At 38.6% G+C, this 27,340-nt stretch overlaps 1 protein-coding gene across 1 annotated transcript in view; it reads right to left on the minus strand.

Moving 5' to 3' along the window:
• Nucleotides 1–3,614: 3,614 nt before the first annotated feature.
• PPP6C (protein phosphatase 6 catalytic subunit) overlaps nt 3,615–27,340 on the minus strand; it is a 38,857-nt gene continuing 15,131 nt past the window's right edge. The window contains exons 2-7 of the mRNA XM_032865849.1: nt 23,402–23,497; nt 14,962–15,027; nt 13,680–13,821; nt 8,500–8,579; nt 8,119–8,328; nt 3,615–6,325 (exon numbers count right to left, since the gene is read on the minus strand). Coding sequence (XP_032721740.1) covers nt 6,077–6,325; nt 8,119–8,328; nt 8,500–8,579; nt 13,680–13,821; nt 14,962–15,027; nt 23,402–23,497 — 843 coding nt within the window. The 3' untranslated portion in view covers nt 3,615–6,076. The remainder of the gene's footprint in view (nt 6,326–8,118; nt 8,329–8,499; nt 8,580–13,679; nt 13,822–14,961; nt 15,028–23,401; nt 23,498–27,340) is intronic.

Consider the following 27,340-nt stretch of genomic DNA (forward strand, 5'->3'; position numbering starts at 1 on the left):
TGGCATGCCGCGGGGCCCGCCTCCACCGCGCCTCTCCCTGATTCCCATTGGCTAGAGCTGTAGTGTAGCCGAAAGCCTAGCAGTCGATTGGATGCGCAGGCCGTCACATCCCGCCACCTAGGTTTGGTTGAGACTGCAGGTGGCGGCGGAGGTGCCTTAGAGATTGCTAGTAGGGCAGGGGAGACCCAAGCGCCACCGTGCGCTGGAAAGTAGAAACTGCATCTCAGGCGCCAGACACCTGCCGGCAGGTTCTCCTGGCTCTGCGTCCTGCATTCCACACACCTGCTGGCGCCCCCCAACACTGCACCACGCCAAGACCAACAGCCAAGCACTGCAATTTCCCAAACTCTGGCAGGTGCAACAGTGAGGTAACTCTCCAGAAGAAGCTTCATTTTGAACCACCTCAATGCGGTCCCTGACTCTACATCATGCTGAAATGGTCTCACAGCTCACAGATACCCTTCATAGAAGATCCAGCAAGAAAACTGCAAGAATCTACCAAAATAAAGCATGTTTCAGATGCTCAGTTCTCTGAAGAAAAGATCACAAGCTTGTGGGCAAGCTTTCCAAGAAAGCAAGAAAAAAATTGCCGTGAAAGAAAAATCATCACTGCAAACAGAATTGATGCCATAACTAAAAGCAATGTGTTCCATTTGGAAGGACTAAGTAGACTTGATCCTCGAGTGTGTGCTAACCATCCTGTGATACTGCAGATGATCATAAATTAAATGCCAGTTAATCAATTTAAAAATAAATTTCACTGCATTTTTATTGTTGACAGACCTAAATAGTTTCAGCACATAAGCACAGTATAAGTTATCGTTCCTCTTATACTTTAATAGGGCCATCCTTGAAGACACAGTTCATTAACATATAAAATTCTTCCTTTAATGTACTCTACAGCCTCTCTACATTCCACATGAACAGGTGTTTGTTGTTTTTGGTATATCCTTGATGGAACTGGTAGATCTATTTGGAACTGGAAGGAGGCATCAAACTTTCTTTTGTTATTACGTTTTTATTAGAAAATGTTTTCATGCATCAATAATGTGACAACCTAGAGTAGATCACACCAGCACACTGAGGACAAATCTCTCACTGGCCCTCACAAATGGCAGAAATTAGGATACTAGTTTTTCACAAAACCGTATTTGACAGGAAGGACTTTTATTCTGAGATGGCTCTTTTTACATCTTTCATGTTAAAAATGACATTCCTTCTATGAAATAATGATGACAAATTGTACTGGGGGGGTTCTTAAATGGCTTTGACAAGGGAAAAAATGTTGCCGAACATCTGTTGGTTCCCATAATTAACATTTTATGTAATCCCCAAATCACCAAACTGTGAACAGCCTTGATCTCAATCAAATCAGAAAAGGGGGGACAGAATAATTTGTCAGACAAAAGTGTGGCAGGTGGAATAGGAGTCCTGGTGGGGAGGGCCATCAACTCACTAGGAGACTAATCTTGAAATATCACTTATTACATTTCTTAAAAACAGAGATTAAAATTCTGTGTGGTTTTCAATATCTTTCATAATTGGCCAACTCCTGATATATGGTTCTGCCTATAGAGCTGCTGCGTCCATTTCTTAAGCCTTCCCAAGGGGCACCCTCAAGTCCGATCTTTGTGTCACATGCAAGTTCTAATAATCTCTGCTTCTGTGTTTTTACTAAATAAGAAATGTACATCCCACCATTCTTGTTCACATTTAATCAAACTTCTTTTAAGCTTTCCCAATTACTCCATTCTACATCTCTTTCTTCTCCAAATTTTACTTTCATAAGCTACACTGTATCAGCAATTATATATTACCTTATTCTTACTTCCCACCTACATTTAGGACATTTAATTAAATTGATATACTTATTCAATATATATTTAATATATTTAATTATTTTAATTATTCTATATTTAATATATTTAATTAATTAAAATGATATATTAGAATGAGCCCTCAATAAATGGCAGCTTTGGGCCAGGGACTGGGTACTTTATGTGTGCTATTTTTAATCCTGAGATCAACTCTGTATGGTACTCTCTCTTAGACACAGAATTTTAAGATCCAGAGAACCCAATTCGCGCAGTGTCACACAGCTACAATAACCAATACTGCTTAAGATGACTTAAGAGGGTTTAAGATGTATTCTCATATGCCCTAAAGAGGTTCAAGTTCCAGCTCTCCTATGCAACCTTGGCAAAGTTACCTAAATCTGTTCCTTCATCCGAAGGGGGACAGGGGGTGGGAGGCGGGGACAGGTAATACAGTCATAGAACCATGGTAAAGGTAAACACAAAATAGGGCACATACAGCATTTACCTAAGTTAGCTATTACTGCCTGGCAGAGCTGGGTTTTTTACCTAGATCTGATCCCAGAGCCTATATTCTTTACACTACTGCATAATGCCTCCATGCAATCTTTTCGATCTCATTCCCATTTATACACAAAAGCAGAGTGCTGAGAACAATAGTGGGTGTCTAAGGATTTAGTGGAATATACTTATGTAGCAAGTATTCTTGTTGATACACACAAAAAACTCCCCATAAATTTCATGCCATTTGAACAAAGGAAATATTTGAGTGATCCAAGCCAGCATAATCTCTCATGAGGGTAAGAAAGGCCATCACCAACTGATTGATAAGGAAATAGAAAATTAAGAGGAGGAGAATAAGGAACAAACATTCCCCCCAGCATCTACTGTGTCTGGCACCACACCAGGGGAATTTCCAAATGCTTTTTGGTGTTTTACTACTGTATACTTCATCAGCATGAAGGCGCACGGTACACATATAATTGAAAGTGTTGGGATGATCTCATGATGCATGGTTCTGGGCACTGGGTCCAGGACATAACAATGAAACTTGCCTTTAAAGAACTAGAACACTTAGCTCAAAGTCAAATGCAGAACGAGAGAAAGTTTCACTTCTGTTTACTAGTCAAGCAACCAAGTGAAGGAATAAGCATTTTTTAATTTAAATTGTGTTATATAAAATGCTAACTTGTCGGGACAGGCTACAGACTATGCATTAGATAAAAGTTTCTGACAAACTTCCTATAATCTTTTTTATTAATTTACACTGAGAGAATACAGCACCTTTCATCCAAAGAACTGAAGGTGCTTTACAAACATTAGCATTTAAAAAAACAATTACATTTAAAAATCTGGATTCGTGCTGTTAAATCTCTTCAACTCCAGATACACAATTTTCTGGAGGCTGATGGAAAGCAATTCTATTTCTGACAACGAAAGAGGCTCAGAAAGAGTTCGGATTTGCTTTCGCAATACAGGCATTTTCAAAACCTGGTGTTGGGCTTACAAAGCAAAAACACACAAATCTGAATGCAATGAACAATATTTCAAACCTTATTTCAAAAGCAAAACCCAGGGTTTAAGACGTCACAATCTTCCAACAGTTCTGGTCATCCAGATGGAACAGATGCTGATGCAGGTTGCATATTAGATGTGCTCTTGATCCAGACTTTTTAGGATCACACCCAAATGAACACATTTAAAGTAGTGAGATATTTCAGGAAAAAGCATTAACCTATAAAAAGCTAGCCAAGAGCATATCGGGAAAGGGAGTAATTGGCAATTAAAAGTAGACAGTTCTCACTAGAGCCTAGGACACTTTATTAGAAACCAAGTATTATCATCAGCAAATAAAAATAGTTATTACCCCCATTAATACAACATAAAGGATTTTACATTCAGCCTACATACAGGGAGTAACAGAGCCTCCTGCCTACAAATCTATGACTTCCAAGTATCTTCCACTACATGATTACTCTGTATCGTACATAGCCCTTACTTAGTAGAGGGATCCAAATGTTCCTTTTAGGCTTACAAAGTCCAATACATTCACTCTCTCTTCCCTTTACATGTCTAATAGTAAAAACTATTTTTTTTCATGCAAAAAAGCCATTACTCAGCTGAAGAGAAAAAAAAATCAGACAAAATAGAGATGGCAGTTAAGGAATGGACAGAATATTATTGGCACATGCCCAACTAGTGACAAACAAATGCAGTACACCATGACTTAAAAATAAAGGTCACATTACAGGGATAACTAAAACAACTACATCATTCTAAGCTAAGGAGTGTCAAATGGGAAGGGAGGGCTGAGGTTACCGATTTTATTGGTACAACTTAAAAGCAGAGGAGAGCAAGCACTTAAATACAATTTATGGTAACAGAAAAAAACACTGCAGAGAGCTGTTCAAAGACCACACCAAGTTGTCTGCATCATTAATTTCCAGTGTTTCACAATTAGTAAAATACATAGCTACATATCCCTGTAAGATAAAAAATACCTTTCCCCCTGAATTACACTGGGGTCAGGGCAGTAACACAAAGCTACTGACCCAACAGTTCAAGTGTGTGCAGCAAATGTCTTAGCCACTTCTTTCATATAGCTATACAATTAAAAACTAAACAAGGAGCTAGGTGGTTGCAGAAAATAAAAATCAAAATATTATTGTGCTCATTTAATAAAAGAAAAACCCTGATGAAAAATTATGTGCCAAGAAGCTTAGACTATAAAGTTTTTATTGCATTTTTAGGTAACCTGGAAGTTCTTATCCTGAAGGGGAAAAGTTGGTTTTCAAAACTACCTGAACAGATACTAAAGTGCTTTATTAATTGGCTGGCTTCACAAAGATTTCCTGGAATGACAAAAATTAATTATAGTAGTAAAGGGATACCAACTATTTCACAAAATAGTGAATTCCAACATCATTTATGACCACAGTCATAAGAGACACTGGAACACTTGTCCTTATTAAGTGGACAGTTGCATATAAAGAACTGATCATCACACCCTTTGGATATTCAAATTACTTAAACAAAGCCGAAACACGGTATCACAGACCTTTACAAAATAGGACAATTTGTTTCTTTCTACACTCTTTAAAATTTGCTTCAAATTACAGTTCACAAATACAAGAGTCCTGACTTTTCAACCTTTCCAGTTGCAGTTAAAAAATGAACACTTTCTAAAAGTTAAGGTCAAGTGTTACAGCAAGAGGAGAATGATTCCTATTGAAAAGTACACAGATTTTACTTAATGATACTCATGATAGATTGTAAACTGGATCGATCACATTCTACTTAACTGGTATCAAATGAACACATCAGCATTACAAGTATTAAATGTTTTTCTATTACTATAGAGAATATAAACCAAAACATTAATATGGCAGTTATGTTCTTTAGGCACAGTTTAGTGATTTTTATTTTTTTAAATAAATAGTACTGAATTTCAGTTGAAGTTTTAAACTCAATAGCCAAAGGGTCAAAAACTCTGATTTGGGGGGGTGGGGAGGAGAATAACTTTAAACTAACAATGTAAGCTGTTTAAAATTTCTAACACTTTAACCTATCTGGGTTTTATTTAAGATTACTTTATTAAAAAATACAAGGAATCTGAAAAAAGATCAATACAATTATCTTACTGTACAAAGTCATAAGCTATAGCAGTTTTAACTAAAATTTAAAAACACAACAAGGAGGGCAGCCCTTTAGACCAATTTATTTTATATCCATTTAAAATATCATCCAACAAAGGACAATGAAGTTTACAGCTGGGACAGGTAGGTATACATAACTCGAGGCATTTGCAGTCCATCGTGCCCACTGAATAACAACTTTGCTGCTGAAATTTCTTAAAACTTACCAAACTAAAACAAAAGCCTGAATGATACAAAAGGAGGAGCTTTCGGGGTAGTCTGTTCTGTCAATTGGCTTTTTAAAAAAAGAGGAAACACATCCTGTTTCCCCCAGACCAGTAAATAAGCAAGAGCTACATGCAGCAGTGTGAGAGTATTAAGACATTTCTCAAGTCTTCTCAAATGAGTCCAAGGTGGGGATGGGATGGGGGAGAAAATTGATAGAAAAACATTGCTATAGACACCATAACAAACAATAAATTTAGATAATTTAAAATTAAAAAAAAAAGGCAAGAGGCAGCATTTCAGCAGCAAAGTGCTCGATAAAAAGTATATTGTAGAGGGTAATACACGAAAGTTGGGGTAAGAAGAGGGAGGAAAAATGGGTCAGCAGGATGGGCGAAGGCCTCAAAGGAAATACGGCGTCGTCGTTCTGGGAGGAATAACACGTTCTGAATCTGGAACTGCCCGGAATAACTTTGGTTCTCTTGTATTTACATCTTTGAAGACCATGATCGAAGCAATATTTCCACAACGATAGCAGTAATTAGGAGCAGACCATACTGTTACAAGCTTCTCATCAAACATAAATTTATAGCCTTCGTGCACTAGTTGATGTGCTCTGCAGATGAGTTTTAAGTTGTTGATATGAACAAACTGCAATTTAGAAAGGTTTTGTTAAGTATCTAGCACACTTAAAAATCACGCTATATATTTTATACACACACACGCGCGCACGTGCGAAAATAGTATTTACATAAAGTATAGGGGTGCCTAGGTAGCTCAGTCATTAAGCACCCAACTCTTGATTGTGGCTCAGGTAATGATTTTAGGGTTGTGAGATCAAGCCCCTTGTATGGCTCCACACTGGACATGAAGCCTGCTTAAGATTCTCTCTTCCCTTCTGCCCTCCCCTTCCCTCTCTAAAATAAACAAATAAATAAATAAAAAAGATAAATCCTTTTACTACTAAAGTTCTCATGATTATAGAACCCACTCTACTGGTTATCCCCACTACTTCCAAAAGTTATAGACAAACAGAGCTGCTTTGGCCTAAGTTATAGAAATCACACAGTCACATAATTTATTAGAAATTTCTGGAAGAGGGGTGCCTGGGTGGCTCAGTGGGTTAAGGCCTCTGCCTTCAGCTCAGATCATGATCCCAGTGTCCTGGGATCGAGCCCCAAATTGGGCCCTCTGCTCAGCAGGGAGCCTCCTTCCTCCTCTCCCTCTGCCTGCCTCTCTGCCTATGGTGATCTCTGTCAAATAAATAAAATCTAAAGTTAAAAAAAAAAAAAATTTCTGGAAGAAAAGTGTTCTGTAAGCACTATTTGATATGAAACAACGTTTTTACGGTATAATGAAAAAATATGTTGCTATCCATATCTATCATTTACTGAGGGTTTAGTATGATTCTTATAAGAATTCTGAGATTTATTCTTCTTTTGTAACTTAAGGAAACAGAGGGTCAGAGCACATAAATAATTAACCTAAATTATGCTGAACCTAACTCTCTAATTCCATTGTGCTGGATTACTTCCCAATATAAGCTCATCCCTATGTCCGTATATAATATGTATGTGTGGTTTTTTTTTTTTTAAATTAAAAACAGCTGAGAGATGCTTGGGTGGCTCAGTCAGTTAAGCATTTGCCTTCAGCTTGGGTCATGATCCTGGGGTCCTGGCACATCAGGCTCCTTGCTCAGCAGGGAGCCTGCTTCTCCCTCTGCCTCTGCCTGCCACTCTGCCTGCCTGTACACTCTCTCTCTGACAAATAAATAAAAATAAAATCTTAAAAAAAAAAACAAAAACAGCTGAACTTCAAAAGTTGGATTTTTGCTATAGATAGATATAGATATATCTATCAAATCATGTTGTGCACCTAAAACTAATACACTGCTTTATGTCAATTAATCTAAATTGAAAATATATATTAAAAATTTTTCTATACAGGGATGCCTTGGTAGCTCAGCCAGCTGAGCCTCTGCCTTCAGCTCAGGTCATGATCCCAGGGTCCTGGGACTAAGTCCTATCTACACTGGGCTCCTTGCTCAGCAGGGAACCTGCTTCTGCCTCTGCCTGCTATTCTCCCTGCTTGTGCTCCCTCTCTTGCTCTCTCTCTCTCTGACAATTAAATAAAATCTTTTTAAAAATTTATATATATATACACATATATACACACACATATATGTATATGACCTATCTTGCCCTTGCTATTATATTACTTAATTACAACATTTGAAAAAAAAAAAGAAGAAACATCTATTTTATATGTATTAGCAGGCAGATACTGAAGGAGGTGCTTTCATATGTCATCTCATCTAACCAGTAAGGAAAGACATACATGATGAACTAGATGAAAAACAGAAGGTTGTTATCTCTAGTCACCATAGTTCTTTAAGTAGTCCATTAGCAACCAACAAACCATTTTTCGAAAAATATTGGCTTTACCTCATTTGTGACCTTTGCGCCAAAAAGCCAACCTGCTCCTCGGGGACTGATGGCCCAAGTATCCACATCTTCAGGATCTGACCAAACCAGATCACAAAATGCTCCTTTATGAGGAATTTCCTGATTCCGTTCAATGGTTCGAATTTGATCCAGTGTTTTGATATCAGGAGATAAACCACCATGAACACACAAAATCTGCTCATCTATTAACTAGCAAAAAGGATAACAGAGTTGAAAACATAATGATAAACTCAGTCATATCTAAATTCATCAATGAATGTTAATGATGTCAATATAACTGAGATGGCAATTGGATAAGAGTATGCAAAGGGTTACTGACAGGAAAATACTTGAGTTTTACAAAGATTTACACAAACTTACAGCTGCTACTGTGAGCATGTCGAAAACTTTGGTACAGTATCTCCAGGCATTAGCATTTCCATATTTGGTTTGGCACTCATCTGTGAAAGAAACAGAAGAGCTTCTCATTAGTGAAGTTCTAAAGCTGCCAATAAAAATGAAGAATGCACCCAATACTAAAGAAGTTTAAATTAGGGGCGCCTGGGTGGCTCAGTGGATTAAGCCTCTGTCTTTGGCTCAGGTCATGATCTCAGGGTCCTGGGATCGAGCCCCACATCTGGCTTTCTGCTCAGCAGGGAGCCTGCTTCCCCCTCTCTCTCTGCCTGCCTCTCTGCCTACTTGTGATCTCTATAAAATAAATAAATAAAATCTTTAAAAAAAAAAAAAGTTTAAATTAAACTAGGATGGCAAGCTATGACCTCGCAGGTCTTCCACGTAGAGCCATGAAGGAGACTTGTGTTTAAGTAATCTAAGCATGTGGTCCTGCTTTTCGTTCCAGAAGTGCCCCTACAAAGCAGCTCAAGTTATTGATCAAAATGCTAGGATCAGAAAGCGCTAACTATTAAATTCATACAACCCAAAACAAATGCTTTGGCCTATTATGTTATTCATACTGGACAATTCTGTCAGAGTAATTTATTTAATGTAATTAAATCCTCTAGTAGGATGATCAAACAAATCAGAGGACCCTTAATTATAGGAGCATTGGAGATGCCTATCTCAACATTTCTCAGGCCTAAGTTGTCTCTTCTAAGATTTTCTGCAAATTGCACAATGAAATACTTGAACTCTGGTAAGTACCCCTGCAGTCATCACTGGAGACAGACCGCCAATCAGGTTCTGACATATTCCCAGCTGAACAATTTCTCTGTTGTCTACAACAGTTAATAGGATATACGGCTCTTCCATTAATATCATGGAAGTTCTGTTTGACCTCTTCCTTAGTTAAAAAAAAACAAAACCTGACATATCACTATTGCTGTAAGTACAACTGAAAATGCTACAGAAGACTATGGGGTGTGGTGAAGCTTCATGATTTTCTACATTACCTCTACGTGTGAAGCAGGATCCTTAAGTAAACTTGTCATGAGGGCACTAACATGGGGCTGAGCTTGCAGGCAAGAATCTTTTCTTTGTCTTTACACATATGCAAAGTGTTTGGTTCACAATAACTGCTCAGTACGTGTGTATCAGTGTGAACTGAAGGCTCCATATAGGTAATAGCTATATATGGACATTTTTACTACTTTAAAATCAATGTTAACTTCCATGATAACTAAAATTGTCTCCTGCCTGAGAAGCTAGTGGTCTTCCTTTTATTAAACAAAATAACAGACCAGCACAGCTCGAGAACAAGAGAATTCAATCATAGATGTTGTGCTGTTGTCATTTTCTTCAGTCAAGGTATCTTGATTAAAACGTCCTCTTTCAGGGGCGCCTGGGTGGCTCAGTGGTTTGAGCCTCTTTGGCTCAGGTCATGATCTCAGGGTCTTGGGATCGAGCCCCGCATTGGGCTCTCCGCTCAACGGAAGCCTGCTTCCCCCTTTCTCTCTGCCTGCCTCTCTGCCTACTTCTGATTTCTCTCTGTTAAATAAATAAACAAAGTCTTAAAAAAAAATACTTTAAAACGTCCTCTTTCAGATGCCTGTGTGGCTCACTCTGGTAAGCATCTGCCTTTGGCTCAGGTCATGATCCCAGGGTCCTGGGATCAAGTCCCGCATCCGGTTTCTTCGTCAGCGGGGAGCCTGCTTCTCCCTCTACCTGCCACTCCCTCTGCTTGTGCTCTCTCTGACAAATAAATAAAATCTTTAAAAAATTAAAATTAAAATTAAAAATAAAAAGTCCTCTTTCCTCTCCCCCTTTATCCCTTTGTCCTACATAGATAAATATGGGTCAAATTTTGGGATGTAATTATAATATTAATCTCAGAGCCAGTTGCTTTTACTAAGTTAACGCCACAGTATTGTACTATCCAAACTATTGACTATTTTGCAAAAGAATCAAAAACTTCGGGTGCCTGGGTGGCTCAGTGGGTTAGGCCTCTGCCTTCAGCTCAGGTCATGATCTCAGGGTCCTGGCATCGAGTCCTCAATCAGGCTCTCTGCTCGGCGGGAAGTCTGCTTCCTCCCCACCCCACCTGCCTCTCTGCCTACTTGTGATCTCTCTCTGTCAAATAACTAAATAAAATCTTAAAAAAAAAAATCAAAAACATTTATTTTAAATGGTACTTGATATTTTGTGAGTGAAAATCAAAAGTAACTTGAAAAAGGAAACAAATATTAGCCATCTAACTTTTCAATTACTATAAATAAAGTTATATAAGTCATAAATTATCAGGGTGCCTGGGTGGGTCAGTCATTAAGCAGCTGCCTTGGGCTCAGGTCATGATCCCAGGGTCCTGGAATAGAGCCTCACATCGGGCTCTCTGCTTATCGGGAAGCCTGCTTCTTCCTCTCCCACTCCCCCTGCTTATGTTCTCTCTCTTGCTGTCTCTCTCTCTCTCTCTCTCTGTGTCAAATAAATAAAATCTTTAAATAAATAAATAATAAATTATAAAAATTTCTCAGTTTAGTAATTGATAATGGCTTACAAAAAAAAAAAAAGGAGAGAGAGAGCTTAGCTTATCTTTGTTATGACAGAAAAGAATCCAAAATATAAGATCTAAAACTAAAGGGTTGGGGTGCCTGGGTGGCTCAGGGGGTTAAAGCCTCTGCCTTCAGCTCAGGTCATGATCCCAGGGTCCTGGGATTGAGTCCCGCAACGGGCTCTCTGCTCAACACGGAGCCTGCTTCCCTTCCTCTCTCTCTCTCTGCCTGCTTCTCTGTCTACTTGTGATATCTGTCAAATAAATAAAATCTAAAACAATAAAAATAAAGGGTTATAAAATTAATATTTTCAAATATCTCATTATCTGCCTCAATTAGGCTTAAGGAAAATTCATGTTCATAATCTCAACAGTTCTGCCATCTCCTTCAAAGAGCTTCCTAACCTCATTTTTTAAAAAAGTTTTCTGTATTAACATATAATGTATTATTTGCCCCATGGGTTCAAGTCTGTGAATCATCAGGCTTACACATTTCACAGCACTCACCATAGCATATATCCTCCCCAATGCCCAAAACCCAGCCACCGTATCCCTACCCCCCACTCCCCAGAGACCCTCAGTTTGTTTTGTGAGATTAAGAACCTCTTACAGTTTATAATATTATTATTAATATAATAATATATTATATTCTCCTTCCTAATCCCATCTTATTTCATTTTTTCCCTCCCTATGTCCCACAACCCTCCGCTCTGCCTCTCAAATTCCTCATATCAGAGATATCATATGATAATTGTCCATGGACATCTATGTTCTTTCCATAGTTTGGCTATTGTGGACATTGCTGCTATAAACATTCAGATGCATGTGCCCCTTCAGACCACTACATTTGTATCTTTAAATACCCAGTAGTGTGATTGCTGGGTCGTAGGGTAGCTCTGTTTTCAACTTTTTAAGGAACCTCCATACTGTTTTCCAGAATGGCTGCACCAGCTTGCATTCCCACCAACAGTGTAGGAGGGTTCCCCTTTCTCTGTGTCCTCGCCAACATCTGTTGTTTCCTGACTTGTTAATTTTAGCCATTCTGACTGGTGTGAGGTGGTATCTCACTGTGGTTTTGATATGTATTTCCCTGATTCCAAGTGACGTTGAGCACTTTTCCATGTGTCTGTTGGCCTTCTGGATGTCTTCTCTGCAGAAATGTCTGTTCATGCCCTCTGCCCATTTCTTGACTGGATTATTTGTTCTTTGGGTGTTGAGTTTGATAAGTTCTTTATAGATTTTGGATACTAGCCCTTTATCTGATATGTCCTAAGCAAGTATCTTCTCCCATTCTGTCAGTTGTCTTTTGGTTTTGTTCACTGTTTCCTTTGCTGCGCAAAAGTTTTTGATCTTGATGAAGTCCCAATAGTTCATTTTTGCCCTTGCTTCCCTTGCCTTTGGCAATGTTTCTAGGAAGAAGCTGCTGCAGCTGAGGTTGAAGAGGTTGCTGCCTGTGTTGTCCTCAAGGATTTTGATGGATTCCTGTCTCATATTGAGGTCTTTCATCCATTTTGAGTCTATTTTTGTGTGTGGTGTAAGGAAATGGTCCAGTTTCATTCTTCTGCATGTGGCTGTCCAATTCTTCCAACACCACTCTAACCTCATTTTTTTTTCTTACCACATTTTTAAAAACTTTCAACCACATAAAAGTTTGAAAGAAGCAGATATTTTGCTTTTAAAGGTTAAGTTCCATTTCTGACCCCTCAGGTTCTAGCATTCTCTGGATGGAGCAGATAGATAAGATAGACATATACACACACATACATATGTAATTATATATATTATACACATACAATATTAAACACATGTAAAAGAACATTCATTCAGCTATGTGTATAAGAGCACCTTAAAAATAATTCCAGGGGCGCCTGGGTGGCTCAGTGGGTTAAAGCCTCTGCCTTGGGCTCAGGTCATGGTCCCAGGGTCCTGGGATCAAGCCCCACATTGGGCTCTCTGCTAAGCAGGAAGCCTGCTTACCCCCATCCCCACTGCCTGCCTCTCTGCCTACTTGTGATCTCTGTCTGTCAAATAAATAAATAAAATCTTTAAAACAAACAAACAAACAAACAGTTTCAATGTCCAATGGTAAAGATACAGGTTTAATCAATTATAGTACATCCACACAGTAAACGCAATGCAGCTATAAAAATAACGTCACTGAAGTGAAGAAAGGCTGGTGGCATTAAGTGGAAAAAACAGGTATGTACACACACAAATATGTTTACACACACACACACACGTTCTCAAACTTTGAAGCGTAGAACATTCACATTCAGCAGATTCTAGGATTCCCACCACAAAAGGTTTTCAGTGGGGTCCCGGCAATGTACCTTTTAAACAAGCACTCCTAATGATTCATTTGAGGTAAACTGAGGACTACACTTTAAGGCAATGATCTAGGACAATGTACGCGAAAAAGTTAAAAATAGTTCTCACTCCATGGTAAGGTTCTCAATTGACTGGGGGAAGAAGAGGGAAGAGTTAAAGGTTGAGAAAGTGGAAAACGATGATCTGTATTTCTAATTTTACTGTAAAACACATGTATGACTTGCATGGCTTTTCTCCCAAAGAGGAAAGTAAAACAATATTCAGAATCAGAGAAAATAGAAAGTCTTACCATAAAATCCATACACCTGTGTTATCTGTCTACTCTCATGATTTCCTCGCAAAAGTGTAATACGATCAGGCCATTTAGCCTTTAGTGCAAGAAGGTAAGTGAAGGTCTCCAAACTATAGTAACCTCTGTCTACAAAATCACCCTGTAAAGTAAAAATTTAAAGTTAGAAACAATATAATAGCAGTAATATTTTTTAAAATTATACCTAAATGTACAAACCAAGAGACACAGTCAAAAATAACAAAAATGAAGAGTCACATGTTGAATTACTTGGACACTAGGTTTTAACCAAAAAACTCAAATCAAAGTAAATGAGCAGTCTCTACTAAATGTGCTTGTCTTATGATTCAGGAGGCCTAGAGCATCCTGCTGTGCAAGTCTCTCAAGGATCTTCCCTACAAAACCACCATTTTTCCAATTCTCTATTACCTACATTAGCAGATATTTCTAAAAGGTCATATGTGAATCAAAAATTTTAAAATAAATTTCAAAAATCACTCTATTATTTTAAATATTTATTTATTTAAGTAATCTCTATACCCAACATGGGGCTCAAACTCACGACCCCAGGATCAAGAGTTACATGCTCTTCTGAGTCAGCCTGGTGTCCCCAAAATCACCATAACTATATCAGAAAAACTACCAATATGAAAAGATAGTGTTCTTGTAAAAGCAGATGCCGTAATTATAACAGTGTTCTAGGTAAAGCTGTGCATCTAACAACTGCTTGTAAAGCCATACTATTTTCACTTCCCATTAATGTTTTAGTTGGGACAATGTTAGATCAAGAGGAAAACAGCTAAAAGAATAGGAAAGTGACCCAGAAACCTTTAAAAGGAAGGAAAATGACAGGATTTAGGAAAAATTCAACAGTAACATTACATTCCAAAAGCAAAGTAAGCAAATATCTCCCTTAATAGCAAATGTGTATGTGCACATATTCATCAATCCGTAGAATGGTAACAGATGAAAATAAATGCTCAAAAAAAGTGTGATAAAATAACAGTAAATTGAAGATTTGTGCCTTAAAGTTGGGTGGTTCTAGACTATTCTTCTGCCAACCATTACTCGGGCTACAACCCAGTCCTATGCATATCCCAATTTACTAACACAATTACTTTCATCTGGTCAAATGGCAAAAATGTAAAAAAGTACAGCATCACCTTTTCATATAATTAAATAGTGAATGTTACCTGAAAATTAAACTGTTATGTAATTTATTGTAATAAGTCAGATCCTTTCCATTTTAAGTAAGTATGTGATATCATTGGGGTTTACATACCATAAATATGTAGTTTGTGTCAGGAACCTGACCTCCAGTTCTGAATAGTTCACAAAGGTCATAAAACTACAAAAGAAAGGCAATATATGCTGATTACAAATTCCCACAAAGAAGTAAAATAATAAAACTGAGAGCAAAATGTGTAAAGAAGTATCTAATTAAGAAGACCTCAAATACTGACACTTGCAAGAAATAAAGTGTAAGCAAAACTGCCAAGCACACAGATCTCAAGTCTAAAAAAAGTACTAAAATAAATCTCACAATTACCAGTAAATCATTCCCAGATCATTAATGTTATAAGCCTTCTCCCTCAAATTTCTTTCATTTTATCTTGTCACCTAGAATTTTTTAAATAATCTCTACACCCAGTGCAGGGCTTGAATTCACGACCCCAAGATCAAGAGTCACATACTCCACCAACTGAGTCAGCCAGGTGCCCCATCACTTGAGAATTTGAAATAACTGATCAGTTACCTAACTTGTTAATAAGCTAACCTAACCACCCCACCCCATACTCAGCATCTATTTTAATGAGATAAAAAATAAGGAAACAGGGGGCGCCTGGGTGGCTCAGTCGTTAAGCTTCTGCCTTCAGCTCAGGGCCTGATCCCATTGTCCTGGGGTGGAGCCCCACTTTGGGGCTATCTGCTCAGCAGGAAGCCTGCTCCTCCCTCTCCCACTCCCTCTGCTTCTGTTCCCTCTCTTGCTGTGTCTCTCTCTGTCAAATAAATAAATAAAATGTTTAAAAAAAAATAAGGAAACAAGTAGGTAAGAATTTTTTTTCAAGTGAATTTACATGACACTTCACAACATCACCTCAACCTACCTTCCCACACTCTACTTTAGAGATGTATACCCTCAGGCTCTTTAGCTATGGAGTGTCTTCTCAATAATCAGTAAAAAAAAAGAACTGTGTATTTCATCATATTCTATTTCACTGTAAATTGGTAATTGACAAATTACCATTGAGTTTACATGTGGTAAACTCAATCAACTAGGTTATCTTAATCCTAATTCCTAAAGAAAACTTAAGCTTTTCTAAGACTTTGAATTAAAGGAATTTACTATATTGACCAACTACAACTAAAACACCTATACAGTCGTATTTTACACTTGAAAATAAAATTATTAAATTTCTAACACTTGAAGATTTATTTATTTACTTATTTATTGGTCTATTTATTTATTTATTTGACAGAGAGAGAGAGATCACAAGTAGGCAGAGAGGCAGGCAGAGAGAGAGAGGGAAGCAGGCTCCCTGCTAAGCAGAGAGCCCGATGCGGGGTTCAATCCCAGGACCCTGAGATCACGACCTGAGCTGAAGTCAGAGGTTTAACCCACTGAGCCACACAGGCACCCTAAATTTCTAACACTTAAAACAGTAATCTTAAGTCACCGTGAACGAAATTTAAATTTAAATGTTAACTACTAAAAGAAATAAAGCACTACCCTTTATAACAGTATTTTGTAAGTCTGAAATTGTTCCTGGTTTAGAATTAAAAAAAAAAAAAACAAAAAAAAACTTTAGAAAGTTTAAAATTTCCCTATCTTCTTAAAATTAGCAAGCAAATGAAACAGCATTCAATCTCAGTCAAGTGGTAGACTATTATTTGTCCAACACACTTGCTGTCTGTCCATTTAGAAATGGACACAGATACACAGAAGTATACTTCTTGGGGTGCCTGGGTGGCTCTGCTAGTTGAGTGTCCGACTTTCGGTTTTGCCTCCGGGCCTGATCTCAGGGCAGGTGACTGAGTCCCCCATGGGCCTGAGTCTGCTTGGGATTCTCTCCTACCTCTGCCCCATCCCCTCCACAGGCTCTATCTAAAATAAATAAATAGGGCATCCAGATGGCTCAGTTGTTAAGTGTCTGCCTTCGGCCCAGGTCATGATCCCAGAGTCCTGGGATTGAGCCCCACATCGGGTTCCCTGCTTGGCGGGAGGCCTGCTTCTCCCTCTCCCACTCCCCCTGCTTGTATTCCCTCTCTCGCTGTGTCTCTATCAAATAAATGAATAAAATCTTTAAAGATAAATAAATAAATAAATAAATCTTTATTTTTAAAAAGTACACATCTCAATTCCCATCCCATAGATGTATACATGATGCATATATACCACATATTATTTACATAGTGTATGTTTATATATATACACACAGCATGAGCAATAAAAATGTGTGTGTGTGTGTGTGTGCTGTGTATCAGTGAAATACATGTGTTGTGTGTTACTCTAGCCTAGTAATTCTAGTAATTCCACTTCTGTGACTATATCCTAAGGGCAAAAAAATAAGTACGTACATACATACATACATAAATAAATACTGGGTGAATATATAGAAAATGTGTTACAACATCATTTATAATAATAATTAGAGAAACACACTTCATGACTGACAACAGACTATTTTAGTTTTTTTTATGTTGTTAGTCACTGTATAGTACATAATTAGTTTTTGATGTAGTGTTCAATGATTTTTTTGAGAGACTTTTTAAAGATTTTATTTATTTATTTATTTATTTGTCAGAGAGAGAGAGAGAGAGAGAGAGAGAGAGAGAACACAAGCAGGGGGAGCGGCAGGCAGAGGGAGAAGCAGGCTCCCCGGCAAACAGGGAGCCTGACACAGGACTTGATCCCAGGACCCCAGGATCATGACCTAAGCCAAAGGCAGACGCCCAACAGACTCAGCCACTCAGGTATCCCTAAAAGACTTTTAATAAAGTATGATCTACCAACTCAAAGACCTGGATTAATCATGAATAATGCTTATAGTAGAAACTATGCACCAAAATGGAAAAATGATTAGGGAAGAGGATAGAACACAAAACTATACCTACAGTAAACTATACCATTTTACTATATATACACACAGAGTCAGGAAGGGAGCATTTAAAAGTTTCATAAAACAGTTGCTTTTGTAAAAGAAATGGTGGCAGAGGGAGTGAGTGTCCTTAAACTTTTCTACTGATAGTTATAGAAACATATTCCTAAATAAAAATGTTATAAGTTTCCATTTACCCTATATATATTTAACAGACGATCAAATATTCTGCTTTAGGGACCCAACAGTTCCTACTTCATAATGGAAGTTTTTTTTTCCAAAATTCTTTAATATAATAAACATTTACTGAGAACATGTGCAGACAACTAAGTTTGTCCTACATTACTGGAAGCTCACCTCATCATTTCACAAATTATTTTTACCATCTATTATATGTTTTCCACATCACGGATACTCTGTAAGCTTCATTTTGTTTTGAAGATTGATTTATTTTAGAGAGAGCATGCAACATGAGCAGGGGGGGCGGGGAGCAGAGAGAAAGGGAGAGAAGCAGACTCCATCCTGAGCACAGAGCCCAACATGGGGCTCGATCTCACGACCCTAAGATCATGACCTGAAAAAGCTGGGCACTTAACTGACTGAGCCATCCAGGAACTCCTGTAAATCTCATTTTAAAATAAAAGCAATTCTGGGTGCCTGGGTGGCTCAGCTGGTTAAGCAGCTGCCTTCAGCTCAGGTCATGATCCTGGAGTCCCCAGATTGAGTCCCACATGGGACTCCCTACTCATCGGGGAGTCTGCTTCTCCCTCTGACCATCTCCCTTCTCATTTTCTCTTTCTCTCTCATTGTCTCTCTCATATAAATAAAATCTTTTAAAAATTAAACTAAACTAAAATAAAATAAAAGCAATCCCGAGAAGTGGATTTTATTCCATCATTAGAGACAAGGAAACAGTTGGCTAGCTCAGCAGTTTTTAAACTTTTTAGTTTCAGGACCCATTTATAGTCTTAAACATTACTGGTGCCCAAAAAGCTTTTGCTGATATAGTTTATCATCAGTTGCTATTGACCATATTAGAAATGAAAAGTAATCATTTTAATATTTAATTGTTTAAGTCAGTAACAACTCATTAAATAGTAACATACACGTATTTCTAACGAAAAGTAAACAATGTCTTCCAAAACAAAACAAATTTAATATCTGGTTAAACAGAATTTGGCTAGATTTTCATAATTTGCCTCTGCATTCAATCTGTTGGGATATACTGATGAAAGTACATAAAGAAAATCCAGCTTCACACAAGTGTATTTTACAAAAAGGAAGAGTATTTTAATAATCTTTAGAGATAATGGTGCATACCTTATTAATATACCAACATTTGATAAATGGTCTTTTTCCTATTCTGTTAGTAGACTGGTCTACCACTCTCAGTGGCTAGCACACTGGTCATTTGGAAAACAGAAATTATATTTCATTATATATCACCAAAAAACCATATTTGTTAATATCATCACCAACAGAAAAGTCTTTAAAAATCAGAAGCTGGGGCACCTGAGTGGCTCGTCATTAAACATCTACCTTCATCGAGCCCCATATTGGGCTCCTTGCTCAGCAGGAAGCCTGCCTTTCCCTCTCCCAATTCCCCCTGCTTGTGCTCTCTCTCTCACTCTCTCTCTCTCTGTCAAATAAATAAATAAAGATCTTAAAAAATAAAAAATGAAAAAAATAAATATCAGAAGCTGACAGTCCGCCATCATGATGGTGGGCTCCAATTTTCTAAAATTCTAATTATTGATTTGAAAAACCAAATTTTGTCACTGGCAATAAATATGGTCAATTGTTTTCCTCGAAGTGACTGGTTCACTCCTTCACTGTTGCAAAGATAGTTGTCAAATACCCATAGCTTGTTAGTCATTCTCTCAAGTAAAAAAGGTGTTCCATTAAAAAAAGAAGCTCCTTCAGCTTGTGATAACAAAAACTACACAAATATTTTTCTTGAGCAAAACACCTTTCTTTGGTATCCAGCAGATGTGTTGTACGCATACTTCCTATTTCCATCATAGGACTGTTCAAAAGATGTTATCAGCTCACAAGTTGATAATTACAACTAATATTACTGCTTCACCAAGGACATTCTTTGTGATCATGGTATCTCCCCTGCCAGGTAAGTATCATCGAGGACATTCTTAAGTGATACCGGAATTTTTTTTTTACTGCGCACATATGTTGTGAAGAATACAGTAACAACCAGCATAGTCTGGTGCTACTCCTTTGATTCATGCTGAGATACCTGCAGTCTTACCCTCAATTGATTTTGTACCACCTTACAGACCTTCAAAGGTCCACAGGCCATACCTAAAAACTTGTGACCTACCCAAAGTGATTTCTTGAATAGTTAATAGGCAGCCAAGCCAGGACTTAAACCAAGCTTGGACAATGCAGTCTACAATATCCTCACTAGATTACACTGTTGCAATGCTTCTCAGAACTTCATGCTTGCCAAAATTTTTAAATGAGTTTATTGACGCTCATAACCCAATTTTCGAATGCCAGAACTGGCCCAAGGGGAAGATAACTCTAAAATCCTAAAGGACACATCTTATATTTGGAAGCTCTGAAAGTCCCAAGCTTTTAATTAGCAGGTGATATAAAGGATCAAGTAAAAGAGAAACAATGTTCAATTTGGTGGTAGTCTTAAAATAAGAACTATATTTCAATAAAAACAATTAAAAACAACATGGACGGGGGCACCTGGGTGGCTCAGTCAGTTAAGCATCTGCCTTCAGCCCAGGTCATGATCCCTGGGTCCTGGGATCGAGCCCCATGTCTGGCTCCCTGCTCAGCAGGGAGTCTGCTTCTCCCTCTCCCTCTCTGCTTTCCCCCACTCACTCTCTTTAAAAAAAAAAAACAAAAAAACAAAAAAACAAAAAAAAAAAAAAACAAACATGGACACAAGCACCAAAGTTAAGTTTCAAATCTCAACTATGTCCCTTTGTAGTTCTGTGAGTTTAGGCTAATTCTTCAATCTTTCAGTCTAAGTTTCCTTTTCTACAATATAATTCAATCTCACAGGACTCTTGAAAAAGTAGGACACAGAATATGTGAAAAAGCACTTTGTTGGGGCATCTGGGTGGCTCAGAGGGTTAAAGCCTCTGCCTTCGGCTCGGGTCATGATCTCAGGGTCCTGGGATCGAGCTCCGAATCGGGCTCTCTGCTCCGCAGGAAGCCTGCTTCCCCACCTCTCTCTGCCTGCCTCTATGCCTACTTGTTGTGATCTCACTCTCTCTGTCAAATAAATAAATAAAATCTTAAAAAAAAAAAAAATAAAGGCACTTTGTTAACCTTCAAAACACAAGAAATGTTAGCTAGATTGTACATTTGACTGAAGGTGTATATGTACTACAGAAGTAAAATTTTATTATTTTAATTAATTTTAGTAGTTTGAAGTTGTCTCTAATTTCCTGGCCTTTGATCATGGCTGCAAATTATGTATTAAAAAAGTTATTGTAAATTACATACTAAAAAGTCCTAAGAACCCAGGAAACCCATCAATTTTAATATTATAATAAGGGGAAAACATTTTTTTTTAAAGCTTTTTTTTTTTTAAGATTTTATTTATTTATTTGACAGAGAGAGAGAGATCACAAGCAGGCAGAGAGGCAGGCGGGGGTGGGGGGGAAGCAGGCCCCCTGCTGAGCAGAGAGCCCGATGTAGGGGATGCAGGGCTCCATCCCAGGACCCCGACCGAGATCATTACCTAAGCCAAAGGCAGAGGCTTAACCCACTGAGCCACCCAGGCACCCCTAGGGGAAAACATTATTTTGTTTATTTCAGCTTTTAGGAATGTGTTACAGCATGCTTATATTAGTATCATTTATCTTAGCAAAATACAAATGTTTATTTATTATGTTTTTGGAGAGAAGGTATATGGAAATTTTTTTTTTACAGAGACTTGTTTTGTTTTTTGTTTTTTTTTTTTAAAGATTACTTATTTATTTAGCAAAGAGAGAGACACAGTGAGACAGGGAACACAAGCAGGGGGAGAGGAAGAGGGAGAAGCAGGCTCCCTCACCCCTCCAACCCCCCATCCCAGCAGGGAGCCTGACGATGCAGGGCTCAATCCCAGGACGCTGGAATCATGACCTGAGCCAAAGGCAGAAGCTAAAGGACGGAGCTATCTAGGCACCCCAGTGTATGGAAATTTTAAGAAATGCACTCCTAAAGTCTACCCTAGAGAACTAAGATTTTAAAAGATCACAGATGGGAGTGCCTGAGTGGTGCAGCCACTTAAGCATCCAATTCTTGGTTTCAGCTCAGGACATGGTTTCACGGATAGTGAGATCGAGCCCTGCCTTGGGCTTCGAGTTCAGCACCAAGTCTGCTTGAGTTCTCTCTCCCTTTCCCTCTGCCTCTTCCCACCTACCGCCCCCCACCCTACCCCCACTCTCAGACACCCCACCTACATAAATAAATAAATAAATAAATAAATAAATAAATCTTTCAACAGCTCAGAGATGACCTAATGGGCTCTCTATTTAGCAGCTGATAACATGCAAATGCCAGATTTATTATGACCTCAACCACCCAAAGAACAAATTGAAAACCAAAAAAAGAAAAGAGCCCTAAAGTGTTCAAAACAGAACTTAATTCACGGAACAGCCACCAATCACAACCAATTTATATACATTTCTGCTCCTTTAGGCAGTCTTATTCAAGGCAGGGAAATTGCACAGATGACAGCAAGTCATGCTGGGTTTGATAAAGATATTGTTTACAATATATGTCTTATATCCACAACCCCACTGTACACAGACAGCAGACTGAGAGTTCTGCTTAGCTTCCATTCCCAGTTAAAACAAACAAACAAAAAACACACACACAAAACACCTCTACAAATACACAGAGGGTTTCCAACTGGGCTACACCCTGACAGTAAGAGTCTAAAGATGAGGTGTATTCCTCTTGCCACTGCCTTGAAACTCTTAAAAACAAAAGCCCAGGGGTACCTGGGTGGCTCAGCTATTAAAGCGGCTGCCTTCGGCTTGGGTCACGATCCCCAGGATGCTGGGATCGAGCCCCACATCAGGCTTCCGTTCAGCAGGAAGCCTGCTTCTCCCTCTCCCACTCCCCCTGCTTGTGTTCCCTCTCTCACTCTCTCTCTGTCAAGTTAAAAAAAAAAAAAAGCCCAGCAGATAAAAAAATGAGACTCATCTTTCTCCTATCCTAGCAGAGACTTGCTGTAAAATCATGCACCAACAATTTTATCCTTCTGAACCTATATTATTCTCATTCCCACTATGGAAATGATACATTTTCAATAAAATTTGACCTGAGTAAATAGAATAGAAAATTAGTACCTACAACCAAAGCACGTCCTGTTAATCACAGTCACTGTGAGTTGTCCACAACCCTTCCCAGAGCAATAATGTTGCATTCTATCCACTTTGCAAGTATAATTTCAACGAACTCCACGAGTAATTTGACCACCGCTTTTACTCACTGTAATAGCAACCAGGAATCATTAGTGTCACACAGACAGGCCAATCTATCAAATGAGCTGTGTTTGTTTCTTGTTTTTCTCGTGGCATTTTTGCACATAAGTGGAAACACACGTGGACTATGGACAGTACAAAAGCTAAAAATCTGTTCATGAAATTTTACCTGTCCGTGTATGTCTCCACACACTGTTACTGGTGTTGATACTGGCTGGACATTTGACTCTTCTAAGAGGAGGTCACAAACATAGTCACATAGCCGCTGTAAGAAGAGAAAATACAATTCAACCTTTTACTACAATATTAAAACTAAAGATCAAATGCAAAAAAGACAAGAACTAATACATGTATTATTTCATAAGAAAGGAAAACTACCCTTTAACGATTCTGTGGCTTGATTCGTCAGCTTCCACCTTCATCTCATAATGCCCAAGAATGATATAATGGCTACTCCAAAACGCAAATTCCCTGGCTACAGACAATAGGTTCTAGAAAACATCTTTAAAGAAACTGTAAAATGATACTTTTCACCAAACAAATGTAAGAGTAAATAATTTTAACAATAAAAGATTTTTATCTACTCATTTTTAAAGTAAATTGGAGGGGCATCAGGGTGGCACAGTCAGAAGACCCCTGGACTCTTGGTTTGTCATGATCTCAGGGTTGGGAGATCAGGCCCTCAAGCAGGCTCCACACTCAGCAAGGAGTCAGCCTGGATTTTTCTCTCCTTCTCCCTCTGCCCTCTTCCCCCCACCACTTAAAACTAATGAATCTTTAAAAAAATAAGTAAATACAGCAAGTTGCAAACCATGTATTTACCATATGACCTAGCAACTGGACTCACCAATGAAAATTTATGTTCGAAGCTTAATTCATAATAGCCAAAAACTGGAAATAATTCAGTATCCTTCAACAAGTGAAGAGCTAAACAAGTTGTGCTGCATCTACTCCATGGAATACTATTCAGTAATAACAAGAAACTATTGACACTTGGATGAATCTCAAGAGATATATGCTGAGTGAGGAAAAAACCTATCCCAAAAGATTACATACTATATGATTCCATTTATATAACACGCTTAAAATAACAAATTTATAGAAAGGGAGATCAGCTTAGTGGTCATCAGGGGTTCAGAAATTAGAAGCAGCAGAAAGGAAGTGGGTATGGTTAGGAAAGGACAAAATGAGGAATCCTCGTGGTAATGGAAGTATTTTAAATATGGCATTGGATACATAAAACTACAGACGTAATCAGGGTGCCTGGGTGGCTCAGTCATTAAGCATCTGCCTTCGGCTCAGGTCATGATCCCAGGGTTCTGGGATCGAGCCCCGCGTCAGCCTCTCTGCTTGGCAGGGGGCCTGCTTCTCCCTCTCCCACTACCCCTGCTTGTGCTTTTTCTCTCTCTCTGTCAAATAAATAAATAAAATCTTAAAATAATTTTTTTAAAACTACAGATGTAATAAAATCGCAGAGAAATAAATACACACACACACACACAGAGTACAAGTAAAACTGGAGAATCTGAGTAAGATCATGGGTTGTATCAACAACAATATCCTATAGTTCTATACGACCTTACTACTAGGGAGAAATGAGTGAAGGGTATGTGGGATCTCTCAGTATTACTTTTTACAATTACAAATAAATAGTTATCTCAAAATTAAAAGATTAAAATTAAATAATTACAAAATGTAAACCTAAAATTGAGGAGTCACCCAACTTTTTAAAAAGAACTCTGTTTGCATTTAAATGTATTTGTTCTCTGACAACACTCAAATCAAAAGATTTCATAGAAGGAAAATGATTCTCATGACAGAGCAGTGGAGAAGGAAGTGTACAGTCTTGCTATGCATGGAGAACTGGGGGAGAACCTACCTTTCATACGAGACCAATTTATAGTACAGTCAGAGGCCCTACTGGGTTTTATGGTAGGTCTGCTAAGAAAAGAGAAATTGAACTATGCAAGCATTAAAAAAATTAAAAAATAAAAATTAACTGATTAATTAAAAAGGGGCACCTTGCCGGCTCATCAGTGTTATGAGTTCAAGCCCTACGTTGGATGTAGAGCTTACTTAAAACAAACAACCAACCAACCAACTACACAAGCATAATGGAATTATTAAGAAATTTAAGTTGAGGGGCGCCTGGGTGGCTCGGTGGGTTAAAGCCTCTGCCTTCGGCTCAGGTCATGATCTCGGGGTCCTGGGATCGAGCCCCGTGTCAGGCTCTCTGCTCAGTGGGGAGCCTGCTTCCTCTTCTCTCTGCCTGCCTCTCTGCCTACTTGTGATCTCTATCAAATAAATAAATAAATAAAATCTTAAAAAAAAAAAAAAAAAGAAATTTAAGTTGGTTGAGCCTCCAACTCTTGGTTTCACCTCAGGTCGTGATCTCAAGGTTGTGAGATCGAGCCCCAAGCCCCGAGTCAGGCTCCATACTCCATGCTCAGTACGGAGTCTGCTTGTCCCTCTCCCCTCTGCTCCTTCCCAAAACATGCACACATGCTCTTTCACTCTCTATCTCTCAAATAAATAAAGCCTTAAGAAAAAATGAAGAAATCTAAATGCTAGGGACGTCTGGCTGGCTCAGTTGGTAGAGCACCCAACTCTCAAACTTGGGGTTATAGGTTTGAGCCTCACATTGGGTGTAGAGATTACTTTAAAAAATAAAATCTAAAAAAATAAAAAATAAAAAAATAAATATCTGAATGAGACAATTTAACTAAATATATAGGAGACACACTTTTAACAGCAACAGCTACTTTATACAGAGCCAAGCACAGGCGAGAACTCACAATGACAGATGATCCCGGGGGAAAAGGGGGTGGGTAATGGAAGCCCCTCAAAAGAAAATGAGGGGAAATACAGCTGCTTGGAATTTTTCAAAATAAAATGGTTTGTTCTTATTCCTAGGATAAGTTCCTCATCTTCAAATAGAACCTCAAAGCCAAGATCTTTCTTCTGGCCTGGAGTCCTTCTAGCTTAGGGCCCCTGAGCAGCTAGCTCCTTCTTGTGCTGAATTTCCCACAACACAGACACTGCAAACAAGCCTTAGTCCTGCCAATAATCCATAATAGGAACAGACACCAGTGAGTGAAACAATGTTTCTGAACTGAAAGCCTTAACTTTATAATGAAAGACGGTTTCTCAAGGTTGCTTCAGTTTAAAAATTCTGGTTTACATTTGTAGAAGAAAAAAATTCAGTTTTTCTTTCCTATGGAGGGAAAAACCCAGTTCTTTCCTAGTGTGTGCTTCTTTCCTATGTGTCTCCTGTACTAGTGACACAAAACACTCACATTTCTGGTCACTCAATGTGTAGAGGTTTTTTTCCCCACAAAAAGCAATTCTTCATGACACCAGCTGGCTGTCCAACAATTTAACTCAATTCTGACACTATCCACACAGAGATAACATCATATCCCACAAGTAGACTGCGCCACCTCCCCCCACCAAACACACACACACACACACACACACACACACACACACACACACACACACTTTCTCTCTCTCTCTCTCTCTCCAGATACCAGTTACAAGCTCAAGTTATCACTTAGCCTTCTAACCAACCAGCTATAGATCAAAGGTTATGCAGGTTACAAAGACCTCCTCCTTGGGTCTAATTTGCTAGAGCAGCTCACAGAACTCAGGAAAACATCTACATATTTACCAGTTTATTAAAGAACATGACAAAGGATATGAATGAACATTCAGATGGAAGCTCTCTGAACCCCATACTTCAGAGATTTTATGGAAGCTCCAACCATTAACCCCATTTTCAGCCCTTCTCCCATTTGAAGACAACTGGGGATAGGACTGAAAATGCCAAGCTTTTTTTTTTTTTTTAAAGATTTTTTATTTACTTATTTGACAGACAGTAGGCACAAGTAGGCAGAGAGGCAGGCAGAGAGAGAGAGGAGGAAGCAGGCTCCCTGCTGAGCAGAGAGCCCAATGCGGGGCTCGATCCCAGGACTCTGGGATCATGACCCAAGCCAAAGGCAGAGGCTTTAACCCACTGAGTCACCCAGGTGCCCCTGAAAATGCCAAGCTTCTAATCATGATTTGTTTTTTCCAATGATTAGCCTATACCCAGGGAGCTGACCCAGAA

Source organism: Lontra canadensis, unplaced genomic scaffold, assembly GCF_010015895.1.
Source record: "Lontra canadensis isolate GAN:19392208 unplaced genomic scaffold, GSC_riverotter_1.0 scaffold30, whole genome shotgun sequence".
Classification (NCBI taxonomy): Eukaryota; Metazoa; Chordata; class Mammalia; order Carnivora; family Mustelidae; genus Lontra; species Lontra canadensis.